This window comes from Manis pentadactyla, chromosome 10 (genome assembly GCF_030020395.1).
Source record: "Manis pentadactyla isolate mManPen7 chromosome 10, mManPen7.hap1, whole genome shotgun sequence".
Taxonomy (NCBI): domain Eukaryota; kingdom Metazoa; phylum Chordata; class Mammalia; order Pholidota; family Manidae; genus Manis; species Manis pentadactyla.
In genome coordinates this window covers 23,953,942-23,970,197 of record NC_080028.1, presented here as the reverse complement: position 1 = coordinate 23,970,197, position 16,256 = coordinate 23,953,942, and the positions used below count along the sequence as shown (strand labels likewise).

The 16,256-nt window shown below is 35.1% G+C and overlaps 1 protein-coding gene across 1 annotated transcript in view; it reads right to left on the bottom strand.

The window, feature by feature from the left end:
• Positions 1-598: 598 nt before the first annotated feature.
• Positions 599-16,256, bottom strand: part of NTN4 (netrin 4) — a 106,494-nt gene continuing 90,836 nt past the window's right edge. The window contains exons 8-10 of the mRNA XM_036891303.2: positions 8,144-8,212; positions 5,276-5,446; positions 599-2,027 (exon numbers count right to left, since the gene is read on the bottom strand). Of these exons, the coding sequence (XP_036747198.2) occupies positions 1,891-2,027; positions 5,276-5,446; positions 8,144-8,212 (377 nt within the window). The 3' untranslated portion in view covers positions 599-1,890. The remainder of the gene's footprint in view (positions 2,028-5,275; positions 5,447-8,143; positions 8,213-16,256) is intronic.

Below are 16,256 nucleotides of genomic sequence, written 5' to 3'. Positions count from 1 at the left end.
TATATTTGGTGTATTTAAAATATTTTTCTTGGTATTACCAACATGTTTTATAAATTGCTTGTAAATGATAACCTACTAGATAGTGTGCCACCTACCAGGACAAGCTAGGAATAGGTAAGAAGCTGAGAGACATGCTACAGGTTATAAAAGCAGATTTTATAAGACTATGTGTAGTGTAATTTCAATTATATAAAAGGTATGTATATGCAGGGAAAATAGTCTAGTAGCATAGACACTGAAATGCTAACAGCTCTTACCACAAGATGGTTGGAATATAGATGTTTTTTCCCATTATAATTTTTTTCTGTATTTTCAACAATGAACTTTTATTTACTTTTTAAATTAGTTAAAAGTAAATGTAAATGTGAAACAAAAAAATGCAGTGCATCTGATGAAAAAAGTTCATGTCCAAAGGCTACAGAAACTAAAGCCATTTGATTAGCTTTTTACTCCATTTCCAAACCCCATAGTAAAAGAAGAGAAACACTGGGCCTTTGCTTGATTTCTTGATTTAAAGAATTAGATTAGAGTTCCCTGATTAAGAGAAGGTAATCTTTAGCATCACTGAAAGAGTTGATCAGGAAATGAAACAAAAATCAGGAGATCATATTCCTTTATTACACATATGAAATATAAAAAAATTAACAGAGCAATATATATATATATATATTTTTTGCAAGTCCACAGGACCTCAGGAAAAAAATATGTTCTATATGCGAAATTAATCTTATGGCACTGTGGTTCATGTTTTGTATATTCAAGTACAGAAGAAACTGTATGTAATATGGTTATGCATGGGTACAGAAGATGAATAATAATGAAAAACTGTAGTGTGGTGAGCTATCACATACACTGTGTCAAAAAAATGAGTAAATATAATGACCATGTACTATTAATAAAGACAAGGAGGAAACTGTTTCAATATTCAGGCTTAAATACTAAACACAAAAATAAAACAAATTCTTTGTCTACAATAATTTTTGAAGTGTATACAAGTGCTTCACAAATAAATGAGCTTTTCAAAATTTAAAGTCTATTTCCTCTTTACCCAAGCATATTTCTACACCTGTGATTTCTTTTTCTTATTTTAAAGTCTCTTCTTGTTTAGTGTTTTTTTCTTTTTTTAAGTTTCATCATGCTGGTATCTCTGGAATCTAACCCCTAGCCTGAAGCGGAGACTTCATGTGAACATATTCTCATTTCTGGTTGCATCTTCACATAATTTCTCTAAGTGTTCAGAGTTAAATAGTACAACTTCCTTTATATGGTCAATTTTGTCCACATGTAGTGGTAGTGCTTCTGTTTCAGTAGGTTTTCTTTCTGTTAACAACAGTCTCCAAACTTTCACAACACACGTGGTAGGTAGTAAAGTGCTTTATACAAAGAAATACTATGTACATGTGGAGAGGTTCCATTTAACACCCCACAGACCAAAGTTCACACACATCACGCAAGAGAAGGCTCTTTTTAAGAAACACCTTTTCTGATAGTATGGTTGGGGATTCCTTAAAATCTCCTAACTACGTTAAGTAGTACAAATGTTAAGTAACATATCCAGAGCTGGGAGGAGTCCTTGTTAGATGTATTGCCCTTAATGGATTACTGCTAAAACTACACTGCTATTAAAATTTTCTTAATAGTTACGAATTTCAGAATTAGTTCCATAGAAAACAGGTATCAGCATTGGGTTTTTCCATTTTTTTTTTTTATGAAATAAACTATATTTAAACACGAGCCCAAAAGAGATAGGTTAGACAAAGCCCATGCATTGGAACATTTCTATATATTTGGCACTTAAAAAAAATTCCAGTTTCATTTTGAGGTCTCTTTTCCATTAAGTTTGTGATTTGTACATAGAGAAATGCCATTATGTGCTATACACTTTTACTGCTACTTGCACTCTCTTTTTAAAATATCCATGACTTTTCTTCCAAGAGATGGTTTCCAGTGCTGGACAAAACTTTTCATATTCACAACTAGTTTGCCTGTTCTTACATCCTCATGTCCTGCTACAAGGTATTCCAAACCTAAAAGAGAACAAAATTAGAGGCTAATGGTATCATAATTTATTGAAGGGGGAAGATGTGACATCAGTGTTTTTATATATGTATGATTCATAGTTTTATATATTGACTGTTGAAGGGAGTCATAAGCAATAACAGCTGGCATTTAATAAGCATTTACTCTGTGCTATGTGCTTTACATGTATTATCTCACTTAATCTTGAGAATAATCTTATTAAATGGATATTATTTTTCCTGCTTTATAAATTAGGAAGCTGAAGGTTGGCAAGATTAAGAAAACTTGTTCAATATCTCCCAGTTAGTATAGCATTCTGACTTAAGCTCAGGTCTGTCTGATTATAGAACTTTTACTCTATAATGTACCACCCCTGTGGAAAAGAAGTGAGGATTCTATGGGTACTTAACATATGCCATAAATCAGTATTTCTTGGAGACTTACTATGTGTGGTAGTGTATATTAAGGAGCATTTTATTAAAATGAAACAACCTTTTGGGAAAACATATTGGAAGAGAGCTACGGATTATACAAAATTAACACATATTTCCTATATAAATCAATGTGTTTTTGTCATATATTAATAAAAAAAGGGACTTGACCAGAACTAGTATTGACTTTGTAATAATATGCAAACAAACTAAAATAGAAGATAGAGATCATTAACTGAATAAAGTAGGTTGCAAAATGGAGCATATACTATGATTTTATTTTGGTTAAAAAAAATACAATGTATACATGCACAGAGAAAGAACAGGAAGGATTTGAACTAAGATGTTAACAGAGATGATCTCTTGGGTGTAGAAATATGAAATTAAAAATTTTTCTTTAATATCTATAATGTATATGTACTGCTTCTATAATAATAAAAATGTTATGTAAAAGATTTTTAAAAGAAATCAGTCCAAAAGTTAATAATAATTGTGGGTGGCATTTTCAAAAAAATGAGAAAAAAGGGAAAATAATTACATAGAGAGGTTTCAGACACGAGGCAACACAAATATAAGATATTTAAATTCTTTAAAAGGTAACCTGGGCTTCTCCATGAAAAAGAATTGCATATTTAATTAACAGACTAGTTAAAATATAATGGTCTTGATGTTGTTTTTTTAATTTCTAAAATAATAAAATCCTCTTTAAAAAATACAGTATATAATTTTTAAGAAACTTCATCATCAAGTCTAGTATTTTAAATGGATTTACTTTGAAACTACAAATAGAACAAATACTATAGGAGTTTGTCATTAATTTAAATTATGAATATAAATTAATTTAAATATTACTGAGTAAATCCATAATTATGAAGCAGCATCATGCCAAAAATTAGCATGGAAAGCAATGTTATCTGTTCATCACTCACTTCATTTACATTTTATTTTCCTAACTCTATGCTTCTGACATGTACTTTGCAACATGTTTGAGGGCTCAAGGTTTACTTCGTATCCATAGAAAAAGAAAATATAATAGTTTAGTGCTAGCCTTGGTATTCTAAAATATATGACTGATGAATGAGTAAATGTGTGTGAATGTAGGAATGAATGATTTTGCAGGGATGCCAAATAGATTGCTCCGTTTCAAAGCAGCAAAGGAAGCAAGTTGGCTGGTAAGGTTTCTGAATTTTCTTATCAACTTTTCTTTGGCCTTCACTATTGAACTTGTAAAATGGAAAAACAGTGAAATCAAAGTGTCTGGTTTTGCTTTGGCAGGTTCCAGTCTTTTTCTTCAAAGCAAGTAAACATGTTTTCAAGAATTCTTTGAATAATTGCGCTTGTGTTTTCAGTTGTGATGAACTCACTGATTCTCTGACTCTGTTTGGCAGAAACCTGATTAGGAAGTATAGTTCACTTCCTGAAGGGTGGCTCAGCTGGTCAAAGCTTTTGTTTTTAATGTCTTACTAAAAAACTCGGTGGATTTCTTTCTTTCTTTTTCTTTTGCCAGAATAGTAGAAAGTGCTTTTAGGAAGAGCCCTTATGTACAGATCATTGAGGAATAGAACTTAAAGTAACGACTCTCAGTTTCCTGTATTTTAAAATGCAAGTCTGATTACTTAATTTGTTCTCTGAAACATATTTATTTATTATTTAAAAATGTCCTTTTTTATTTTCCTTATTAAAATTTAAAATATTTAAGGGGTATAAAGAGGTATGAGAGATTAGTCAGAAGTCAAAAAAGTCGAGTTTTATGTCACTATTTAGATTGTTTAGATTGTGGGAGGAGGGGATACTTTACTGATAGTTTCTCTTTCTCCCATTCTGTTACCTGTTTGTTTCTCTCAAATTAAGTAATAAAAGACCACAAATGACTTCCTATTCACATAACTGTGATTTCTTGGACTTATATTTGAAAGGAATTAGATGTAGAGCATACGTTTTACACCTGTTTCAGCAAAGCCGTTTAGACATAGATGGCAACTACATAAACAGGGAAATACAGAGGATTTTTAAAAATTATTTGTTTTACTAGAAATTACTATTTATGTTACTACTAACCCAGTAAGTATATACTATGTTACTATTATCTGGGTACTAATGATAGGTCCTGGAAATACTATGATCAAAAATCTAAATCCCATCCTCAAGAAATAAGCAGCTTATGACACAATATGAAGAGTGTATATCTGGAGTGTAAAAGTAAGAATTCTGTGCTTGCTTGTCTCTACCTCTGCCATAGCATTTTAAGGTGCAAATGTCCCTCCATTCCAAGTTTCTGTAAGATTCTACATTTTTTGTTGTTGTTGTTTATCTCTGCTGTTTCTGATTTGAAATCAAAATGATTATTTAATAAAAAACAAGATGAGAACTTGAAAGTGGTCTTCTCTCCAGGAGAAACAGATGCTTCTCAGTAGTAAAAATGAATTCAATATTATTTGCACAGATGGAATTTTGCATTTCAACTTCCTTTGGGAGCAAGCACTACTCAGGGCACAGTAATAGGACCTAGTTTTCAGATAAAGCATTAATGGCAAGTGAATTCATGAGTGTGCTTTCTATGCCACTAGCACCTGGAACCAATCTGAGACTTCTCTTTTAAGACAAAGAATATTATATTGCTGGATTTATAATATTTTACAGCAGTGGGAGAGAAATAATTTTTTCATGTCAATTCAAAGAATTCCATTTGCATTTTTCCAGTTCACATGATGAAAAGGAGAGATGTTCTTGTTGAATTTATTTAGGTTGTGGTTCAGAGAATGTAAGCCAAGCAGCAAATCAAAAGAGACAAAGTAGTTGTTAAACTAGAAAAATCTAATGCTTACCAGGATTGAGGATTGGACAAGTGCAGCCTCTGTTAGTCCATGATTCTGGATATAATGTTCGTTTTCCTCGTAAAATTTTCAATTTGGTAGATTTTAATACTTTTTTAATCTTCACATTGACCTCAGCATGAGATCCTTTATCATGAGCTGATAAAATTTTTATTTTTAGCACTGTAACAACACAATCCCAAAAGTCAAAATGCATAGAATTTCACACTATCTTCTGAACTTTGAACAACTTAAATATGCACTTCAGGATAAAATGGAATAGTAAATTAATGCTGATGAGAATGTGGAAATTTGCTTTAAAAATCATTAGACTCATCAATTTTTGTACTAGCTTCATTTCATTTATTTATATTAACTCTACTCCTCCTTATCAGATATGTTCAACTGCTACTGCTTCCCATATTACTATGTTAAGAGAATATCAGCCATTTGTCTACTGCAAATAGCAATCTTAGACACATTGAGCTATCATCTTAAGCAATATTCAGGCATCTCTATATAAATCTAAATAGAAGGAAGATGTGTAAGAAACAGAATTATTATCCTGTTTTTTATTAGGATTCTGAGTATATTATACTCTGAGGGCTGACTGTGTGTGTTAGACACAGAGTATGTTAGGACACAGAGCAAAATGTATTGCCAGAGTATATTTTACATATTCCAAAGAGAATAAATGATATTAGTGATTACTTAATCTTCTTCTCCTGGTGTAAAATGCAAGCTGAGTGGGGTTAGGGACACTGTCCTTCTGCATGGTGGCAGAGCTCCACTAGTCTATATAACTCATGATTCCATTATGCTCTTCCATCTGTGAAATGGATGTGGCTGGGGATTAAGTAATGGGATAAGTTGGGGTGGGGAAAAAAGTAGACCTAAGGAACTGGGATACAATATTCTATATTATTAGGAGATTGGCTCATCTATATCTTGATGCAAGATTCTTTGTAATGGGAGAACCTATACTGGCTGGTCCTGTATTCTAAGAATAAGGCTATCATCTAGATGTCTTTATAAAATTACCAAATTTTTTACTTCTAAGGGGTCTTAAAAGCTTATCTAATCTTGTTTCATGTATGAGGAAGCAAGATTCAAGAAATTAAGTAAATTGCTCAAATTTGCATAAGAAATAGAGTTTTGGACTAGAGATAAGATAAATGCATGAAGCATACATAGCATAGTGTCTCACACATGGCTAGTGCTCAATAAATGTTCACTTTATTTTTCCACTAGACTGTAAGCTCAAAGAGAGCAGGAACCTTGTCTATTCACTACTACAGTTCAATAGGTATTTGCTAAAGGAATAGAGAGATGAATCAATGTTTTTTTCCATTAATTCAGAAAATGGGGAGGGGGAAACCATTTTTTTTCCTTGAGTTTGTAGGTGTACTGCATTAATAAGACAGAGGTATTTCATTATATCATTAATAGCATTCACATTCTCTGAGGCAGAAAATAGTACAGCTATATTAAAAGATACCAATTTGGTCAGTTGTAAATTCAGTCAGAGAGCTACCAAACCTATGTGATAATGAAAACCAGTTTATATTTCCCCTGAGCTACTTTGGACTACATTGTCATGTTTTTTGCTTTTGATAGTGAATGCCACTTTCTCTAAACTAACTTTTCTTTATTGGGCTCTATACATTTCAAAAGTTTTCTTCTATTATTTAGCCAAGTTAGCAGGTGAAAAGAGGGAAATATGCATATAATTTAGATAAGATTTATGTTTTTAACATTTACTTTCTCATCTTTTCTGAGATTAAATACAGTGTTATCAAAAACCTGAACATTTGGCTTAAGAAATCACAATTAAAATTTTTTCTCTTCATGTAGTGCATTATTTCAGGCTGTATAAATTGCAGAACAATAAAAAGCCTTAGACACTAGTCAAGAATATGCTGGTAAGATAAGGTATCTAATATATTTAATAGTAAACATAAAGCTATTTAGAAGATAGTAATAGTCTTTGTTTAGAGCAATGACATTTTCCTTTGTTTATATGTTGTAGTTTCCTGGTACTGGAAAGGTAGAGGAGTCTGGAATACACAGAGAGGGCAAAGAAGAGACCCAGGCAGACCACTAGTTTCAGTGTCTCCCAAATATCTACTTCCTTCTTCCATTTACTGAGCATCTAGTATGTGCTAGGCAATGTGCTGTCTGTTTTTCAAAAACTTACTTCATTAAGAAAAGGTGGCATCATCTCTATTTTACAGAAGAGAAAGTCTGGAGAGTTAAGTTACCCAACCAATAAATCAGTAATCAAACCCATATAGGTCTGAACCCAAATCCTGAATTTTGAATCACTGAAATACTGCTTTAAATTGATTTCTGCTTAGTATTGATACACAATAATCAGGCACAGATTTCTACTTGAAAATGGTATTACTACATAAAACTGGTATAGGAATCATTTAAGTTGCTAGAGACTTCTCTTTTAGATTCCTAAAACAAGAAACATCTATAAGAAAGGATGATGTGTATGGGTGAATATAGTAACCACACCTTCTTAATAATGTGTATCAATGATACCTTAATTTAAATATATATATATATATATATGGCACACACACAAAAAGAAAGGATTATATGTCATGGTTATTTTCTTTTTGTTGTTTGCCTTTTCCTTGTAGTAGGATAACCTTGCCTTTGCTCTACCAGTCTCCTGCCCACACCAGGATTTTCAACATTATCTCTATTAGGAAAATCTAGATCAAGACCAGAATACTGTGTTTAGTATTATTACATAGACTAATGCTTTGATTTATTGAGAATGTCATAGACCAAGCCTCCTATTTCCTAAAAATCTCTTTGTACTCAATTGAATAGATTCTCAGAAGCATTCAAGTACTTCAAACTCACCATATGAATATTTCATTCCACAAAATGCCTTGGAATTTCCTAGCACCTGTTCCTTACATTCACATTTACCTACAGAAAGTAAATGAAAAATAATGTTAGTTATTAGAAACAAAGAATATATTCTCCCATACTGTAGGATGCCTTTTTGTTCTACTGATGGTGTCCTTTGCTATACAGAAGGTTTTTAGCTTGATGTAATCCGTTTGTCATTTTTGCTTCTGTTTCCCTTGCCTGAGGAGATGTGTTGAGGAAAAAGTTGCTCATGTTTATATTTAAGATATTTTTGCCTATGTTTTCTTCTAAGAGTTTTATGGTTTCATGACTTACATTCAGGTCATTGATCCATTTTGAGTTTACTTTTGTGTATGGAGTTAAACAATAATCCAGTTTCATTCTCTTACGTGTAGCTGTCCAGTTTTGCCAACACCAGTCATTGAAGAGGTTGTCATTTCCCCATTGTATATCCATGGCTCCTTTATCATATATTAATTGATCATATGTGCTTGGATTTATATCATGTGTTAATTGATTTATATCATATATTATTTGACCTTATGTGCTTGGCTCTCTATTCTGTTCCATTGATCTATGGGTCTGTTCTTGTGCCAGTACCAAATTTTCTTGATTACTGTGGCTAAGTAGTAGAGCTTGAAGTCAGGAAGCATAATCCCTCTAGCTTTATTCTTCCTTCTCAGGATTGTTTTGGCTATTTGGGGGTCATTTGTGGTTACATGTGAATTTTAGAACTATTTGCTCTAATTTGTTGAAGAATGCCATTGGTATTTTGATAGGGATTGAATTGAATCTGTAGATCGCTTTGGGCAGGATGGCCATTTTGACAATATTAATTTTTCCTATTCATGAGCATGGGATATATTTCCATTTATTGGTGTCTTCTTTAATTTCTCTCATGAGTGTCTTTAATTCTCAGGGTATAGGTGTTTCACCTCCTTGGTTAGATTTATTCCTAGGTATTTTATTCTTTTTTGATATAATTGTGAATGGAATTGCTTTCCTGATTTCTCTTTCTGCTAGTTCATCATTAGTATATAGGAATGCAACAGATTTCCGTGTATTGATTTTGCATCCGGCAACTTTGCTGAATTCAGTTATTCTAGTAGTTTTGGGGTGAATTCTTTAGGGCTTTTTTCTATGTACAATACCATGTCATCTGCAAACAGTGACAGTTTAACTTCTTCCTTCCCAATCTGGATGCCTTTTATCTCTTTGTGTTGTCTGATTGCTGTGGCTAGGACCTCCAATACTATGATGGATAAAAGTGAGGAGAGTGGGCATCCTTATCTTATTCCCCATCTTAAAGGAAAAGCTTTCAACTTTTCACTGTTAAGTATGATGTTGGTTGTGGGTTTGTCATATATGACCTTTATTATGTTGAGGTACTTGCCCTCTATACCCATTTTATTGAGAGTTTTTATCATGAATGGATGTTGAGTTTTGTCAAATGCTTTTTCAGCATCTATGGAGATGGTCATGTGATTTTTGTCCTTCTTTTTATTGATGTGGTGTATGATGTTGATGGATTTTTGAATATTGTACCATCCTTGCATCCCCAGAATAAATCCTACTTGATCATGATGGATGATCTTTTTGATGTATTTTTAAATTCGATTTGCTAATATTTTGTTGAGTGTTTTTGCACCTATGTTCATCAGGGATATTGGTCTGTAATTTTCTTTTTTTGTGGTGTATGCCTGGTTTTGGTATTAGAGTGATGCTGGCCTCATAGAATGAGTTTAGAAGTATTCCCTTCTCTTCTACTTTTTGGAAAACTTTAAGGAGGACGAGTATTAGGTCATCACTAAATGTCTGATAAAATTCAGCGGTGAAGCCATCTGTTCCGGGAATTTTGTTGTTGGGTAGTTTTTTGATTACCGATTCAATTTCATTGCTGGTAATTGTCTGTTAAGATTTTCTATTTCTTCCTGGGTCAGCCTTGGAAGGTGTATTTTTCTAGAAATTTATCCATTTCTTCTAGATTATCCAATTTGTTAGCATATAATTTTTCATAGTATTCTCTAATATTTATTTATATTTCTGTGGTGTCCATGGTGATTTTTCCTTTCTCGTTTCTGTTTTTGTTTATGTGTGTAGACTCTCTTTTTTTCTTGAGGAATCTGGCTAGGGGTTTATCTATTTTGTTAATTTTCTTGAAGAACCAACTCCTGCTTTCATTGATTCTTTCTATTGTTTTATTCTTCTCGATTTTATTTATTTATGGTCTGCTCTTTATTATGTCCCTCCTTCTACTGACACTGGGCCTCATTTGTTCTTCTTTTTCTAGTTTCATTAATTGTAAGTTTAGACTGTTTATATAGGATTGTTGTTCTTTCCTGAGGTAGGCCTGTATTGCAATATATTTCCCTCTTAGGACGGCCTTTGCTGCATGCCACAGATTTTGTGGTGTTGAGTTATTGTTGCCATTTTTCTCCATATATTGCTTGATATCTGTTTTTATTTGGTCATTGACCCACTGATTATTTAGGAGCATGTTATTAAGCCTCCATGTGTTTGTGGGCTTTTTTGTTTTCTTGCATAATTAATTTCTAGTTTAATACCTTTGTGGTCCAAGAAGCTCATTGGTACGATTTCAATCCTTCTGAATTTACTGAGGCTCTTTTTGTGGCCTAGTATATGATCTATTCTTGAAAATGTCCCCTGTGCACTTGAGAAGAATGTATATCCTGCTGCTTTTGGATGGAGTGTTCTGTAGATGTCTGTTAGGTCCATCTGTTCTAATGTGTTGTTCAATGCCTCTGTCTCCTTACTTATTTTCTGTCTGGTTGATATGTCCTTTGGAGTGAGTGGTGTGTAAGTCTCCTAAAATGAACACATTACATTCTGTTTCCCCCTTTAATTCTGTTAGTATTTGTTTCACTTATGTAGGTGCTCCTGTGTTGAGTGCATAGATATTTTAATGTTATATCCTCTTGTTGGACTGACCCCTTTATCATTATGTAATATCCTTTTTTGTCTCTTGTTACTTTCTTTGTTTTGAAGTCTATTTCATATGATACAAGTACTGCAGCTCCTGCTTTTTTCTCCTTATTAGTTGAATGAAATATCTTTTTTCCATCCCTTCACCTTTAGTCTATGTATGTCTTTGGGTTTGAAGTGAGTCTCTTGTAGGCAGCATACAGACAGGTCTTATTTTTTAATCCATTCAGTGACTTTATATCTTTTGATTGGTGCATTCAGACTATTTACATTTAGGGTGATTGATAGATATGTACTTATTGCCATTGCAGGCTTTAGATTCGTGTTTACCAAAGGTTCAAGGGTAACTTCTTTACTATCTAACAGTCTAATTTAACTTAAAACCTAGTATGCTATTACAGACAAAATCTAAAAGTTTTTTTCCCTCCTTTTTCTTCCTCCTCCATTCTTTATATATTAGGTATCATATTCTGTACTCTTTGTCTATCCCTTGACTGACTTTGAGTTAGTTGATTTAATTTTACATTTACTTAGTAATTAATTGGTCTACTTTTTCTACTGTGGTTTTATTTTCTCTGGTGACAGCTATTTAGCCTTAGTAACACTTCCATCTATAGCAGGCCCTCCAAAATACACTGTAGAGATGATATGTGGGAGGTAAATTCTCTCAGCTTTTGCTTATCTGGAAATTGTTTGATCCCTGCTTCAAATTTAAATGATAATCATGCCTGGTAGAGTATTTTTGGTTTGAGGCCCTTCTGTTTCATTTCATTAAATATATCATGCCACTCCCTTCTGGCCTGTAAGGTTTTTCTTGAGAAGTCTCATGATAGCCTGATGGGTTTCCCTTTGTATGTGATCTTTTTCCTCTCTCTGGCTGCTCTTAATACTCTGTCCTTATCTTTGATCTTTGCCATTTTAATTATTATATGTCTTGGTGTTGTCTTCCTTGGATCCTTTTTGTTGGGAGATCTGTGCACCTCCATGGCTGGAGAGACTATTTCCTTCCCTAGATTGGGAAAGTTTTCAACATCTACCTCCTCAAAGATACTTTCTATTCCTTTTTCTCTCTCTTCTTCTTCTGGTACCCCTATAATGTGAATATTGTTCTGTTTGGATTAATCACACTGTTCTCTCAATATTCTTTCATTCCTAGAGATCCTTTTCACTCTCTGTGCCTCGACTTCTTTGTATTCTTGTTCTCTAATTTCTGTTTCACTTACCGTCTCCTCTACTTCATCTAATCTGCTTTTAAATCCCTCCATTGTATGTTTCATTTCAGATACTGTATTTTTCAAACTTTCTCTCTCTTTCTTGAATTCCTACCTGAGGTCTTGAATACTTTTCTGTGGCTCTGTGAGCATATTTATGATTTTTATTTTTAAATATTTTTCAGGAAGATTGGTGAGTTCAGTTTCACTTGGCCCTCTTTCTGGTGTTTTTTGGATTTTGGTTTGTACCAGGTTCTTTTGACATTTCATATCTGTGAAAATAACTTGGTGTAGGAGGCTCCCTCTAGTGCCCAGAAGCGTTACTCTTTGGAGCTGCTCAGCCCCTGGAGTGATGGCGGCTGTTTGCAGGCAAGCTGCACTGGTTCCTGCTGGAAGGAAAGAGCTCTCTCCTGCTTCCTGGCTGCAGGAGGATCAGTGGCCTGAGCATGCAGTGAGGAACCCCTATACTACACCCTTGTAGCCATAGGTGGGGCTGCCCTCTGGCTGGTCTGGTGCAGTGGTAGGGGCAGCAGGCCTGTGAGCCAGTGCCAACCGGCCAGGAGGAAGGGGCAGCAGGCTGCATATTGTGGTGGGTGGCCTTAGAGCTTCATTGCCAGCCAGGGGGATGGAGCACCCGAAGCTCCTGAAAGTTCCCAACCTTCTGGGCTGAGTGTGCTGGGATAATTTTGTCTACCTGTCCTTTTTCCTGAGCCGAAAGCTCTGTGCAATCCTTGCCCCTTTAGAAGCCCTCTCACTGTAGGGAGTCTCTCAGAGTGGCCACCTTTCTTTTGTCCCAGAGTGGTCGGTTGTGGGTAACTCTTCTCCACAAGTGGCTGGAATCTCAGTCTCTCCTAGTGTTCCACCTGTCTTAGTTTTCCAACCCCACTCTTCTCCAGAGCACCATGAAATGTAGGTTCATGCTCCCAGAGCAGATCTCCAGGTCTGGGTGGTCAGCAATCCTAGGTCTTCACCCCCACCCCACTCCATTTCTCTTCCTCCCGCTGGTGATCTGGGGTGGAGGAAGGACTTGGGTTCCACCGGATCACAGCTTCAGTACTTAATACTTTTCTGTGAGGTCTGCTCTTTTCCCCAGATGTAGGCAGTCTGTTGCAGCCTTCTTTCCTGTTGCTCTTTCAGGATTAGTTGTATTTGCTATATTTTCATATTATATGTAGTTTTGGGAGGAGGTTTCTGTCTCACCTCTCACACTGCCATCTTTAAGCCAATCTCCATATGGTATCCCTTATTAAACTGGTAAACATTAAGTGTTTTCCTGAATTCTGTGAGCTGCTCTAGCAAATTAATTGAACCTAAGGGGGAGGTCATAGGAATTCCCAATCTGTAGCCAGTAGGTCAGAAGTAGAGGGAAATGCCTGCAGCTTGCAACTGGCATCTGGAGTGGGGGCTTAAAGGGAAGTCTTATAGAATGGGGCCCTTAACATGGGGAATCTGGTGCTGTCTCTGGGAAGATACCATCAGAATTGAGTTGAGTTCTCTAACACCCTGCTGTTGTTTGAGAATTGCCTGGTGTTAGTATGTGTGGGAAGACCCCCACCCACATACACACATTGGAATCAGGTCCAGAAACCTGAATGGAGTTGTACTACTATTACTGCTGTTTATAATATTACTATTGTTATTTGTGTATGTAGGGAAAAAATAAACCATTGCATTTGGTGTCAGAGGAGAGGGATTTGTACCATTCGACTCAGCAATTCCACTTCTAGGAATTTACCTGAAGAAAACAAAAATCTCTGATCCAAAAATATATATGCACCCCTTTGTTTATTGCTGCATTATTTACAGCAGCCAAGATATGGAAGCAACCTGAGTGTCCATCAGTAGATGAAGGATAAAGAAGATGTGATACATACACACAATAGAATATTATGCAGCCATTAAAAGAAAAGAAACCCTGCCATCTGCAACAACATGAATAGATCTAGAGGGTATTTTACACAGTGAAATAAGTCATGAGGAGAAAGACAAATATGATTTCACTTATTTGTGGAGTAGAAATACAAAGCAAAACAGAATGAACAAAAGAGCAGTAGACTCATAGACACTGAAGAGGGACTGGTGGTTACCATGGGGGAGGGGTTGTGGTGGGTGGGGGGGGAGGGGGAGGGGGATAAAAGGGCACAAAAATTCTCAATTATAATGTACTTTGGTCACAGGGATAGTGGTACAGCATGGAGAATATAGCCAGTGATTCTGTAACATCTTCCTATGTGACAGATAGTAGCTGTACTAGTAGGGGTGAGGATTAATAATATGGGTAACTGTTCAAAAAAAAAAAAGAAAGAAAATGTTGTCGGAAATTGGATCCCATTCACATTGTCAACAAATACTTTAAAATATTTATGAATAAACCTACCCTAAATTACTAGGAGTGAAGTTTTTAAAAAAAATAAATGAAGTATCTCTAACAGAAATAGGGAAGTTAGGAGAAGGAGAGCATTTCAGGGGTATATAATTCAAGATTTTTGGGTAGCAATCAATGATCTGATTTAATTATTTAAAGGATATGTAGTAGCTCATAGGAAGGAGAAAAGAACTTAGAAAGCGCAAGAGTCAGGGACATGCGAGAGATCTGGGTAGCAGGAACTATATAGCTCAGTCTCTTTTATGGCTTTACCATTGGAATCATGAACTCAAATCATGTTCACACTTTTACTTTCAGGTCAAAATTTAACTTCCAGGGAGAGAGCATCATACTGGCCTCTCCAAGACTGTATTAAATGGGAGCAGTGTGGTTCCCCAAAGAAAAACTGGGTTGAGCTACCACAGACAGCAGGCAAAAAGAGGAAATGGATTTGGGTAGGCAAAAGCAACAGAAGTCTAGTATGAGATTATAAGGAATTAGAGATGCTAATAGAACATCCAGGCGGAAATGAGAGATTGATTCTAGTGAGCCTTGGTTAGGTGGACATGGTGATGTGGAAAACAGTGACTGACATATTGGCTCTAACTGAACCTGCTTTAGAAATCAGAGAATGAGATTTGAAGTGGAAAATCACAGTGGAATTAAGTAGTGGGAAAGGGGAATCAAAGATGCTTAAAATTAGCTGCTGTGATTTGTTAAATGATATTGCATATAATCTAAACATAGCAGAGAAGATTACTCATTTAGAAATTGTAGTAACCTAAGTGGATAGCCCCATGGCCTTTGATAATTCCACCAAGGCAGGAGAGTATACGCTATAAAACCTTAGCAACTCCAAACAGCATATATTATTTCTCAACATATGCTCTTCTCTTTAGTCCTTAAGTTTATAAGAACATACATAGGTCTGTTATTTGAAATTCTTTTCTTTGGCTGCTCCCTTTTCATATGTTAAGAAAGCAGACATTAAAATTTGTTTTTGAATGAATCTTGGTTGATCAGGCTTACAAGAAATCTGGAAGGGAGAAAGACCTCTTCAGTTATACTGAGTTATTATAATATTTTTAAAAAGCATGTTTACAGTTCTGGAGTAATAGTTAGTCAGTTTTGTTGTACAGAAAGTGAAATTTTACATCTGATATTCTCTACCTCACAAGAAGTGGTAGAAATTAATGTTCTCTTGAGGTTGGTATAATGCATTATACTCCCAGTTACTGAAATTTAAGATGGGTAAATTGGTAGATAAGCACACATATTTGGGATTAAACCACAGTGCTTAGGGGGCTGATTATCACTTTTTTGTTGAGAAAAGCTACCCAGAAGCATGATTCTATACCCATTGATAATATTGCTGTTTGGCAGGAGATTGAACAATGTCTTCCTCAATCTGGAGCTCATCCAGATGAATTTCAGAGACTCTCTAGGGACATGACAGACCTAACAGCTGTTGTGGACGTGAGAGTCTGGAGTCATTCTGATGCCAGCACTTTATGTGCTTAATGGGTGTGCTGCCAGCTCTCTAGTAACATGATGATTGGCTTAATAAATGTCCTGCAGTCCT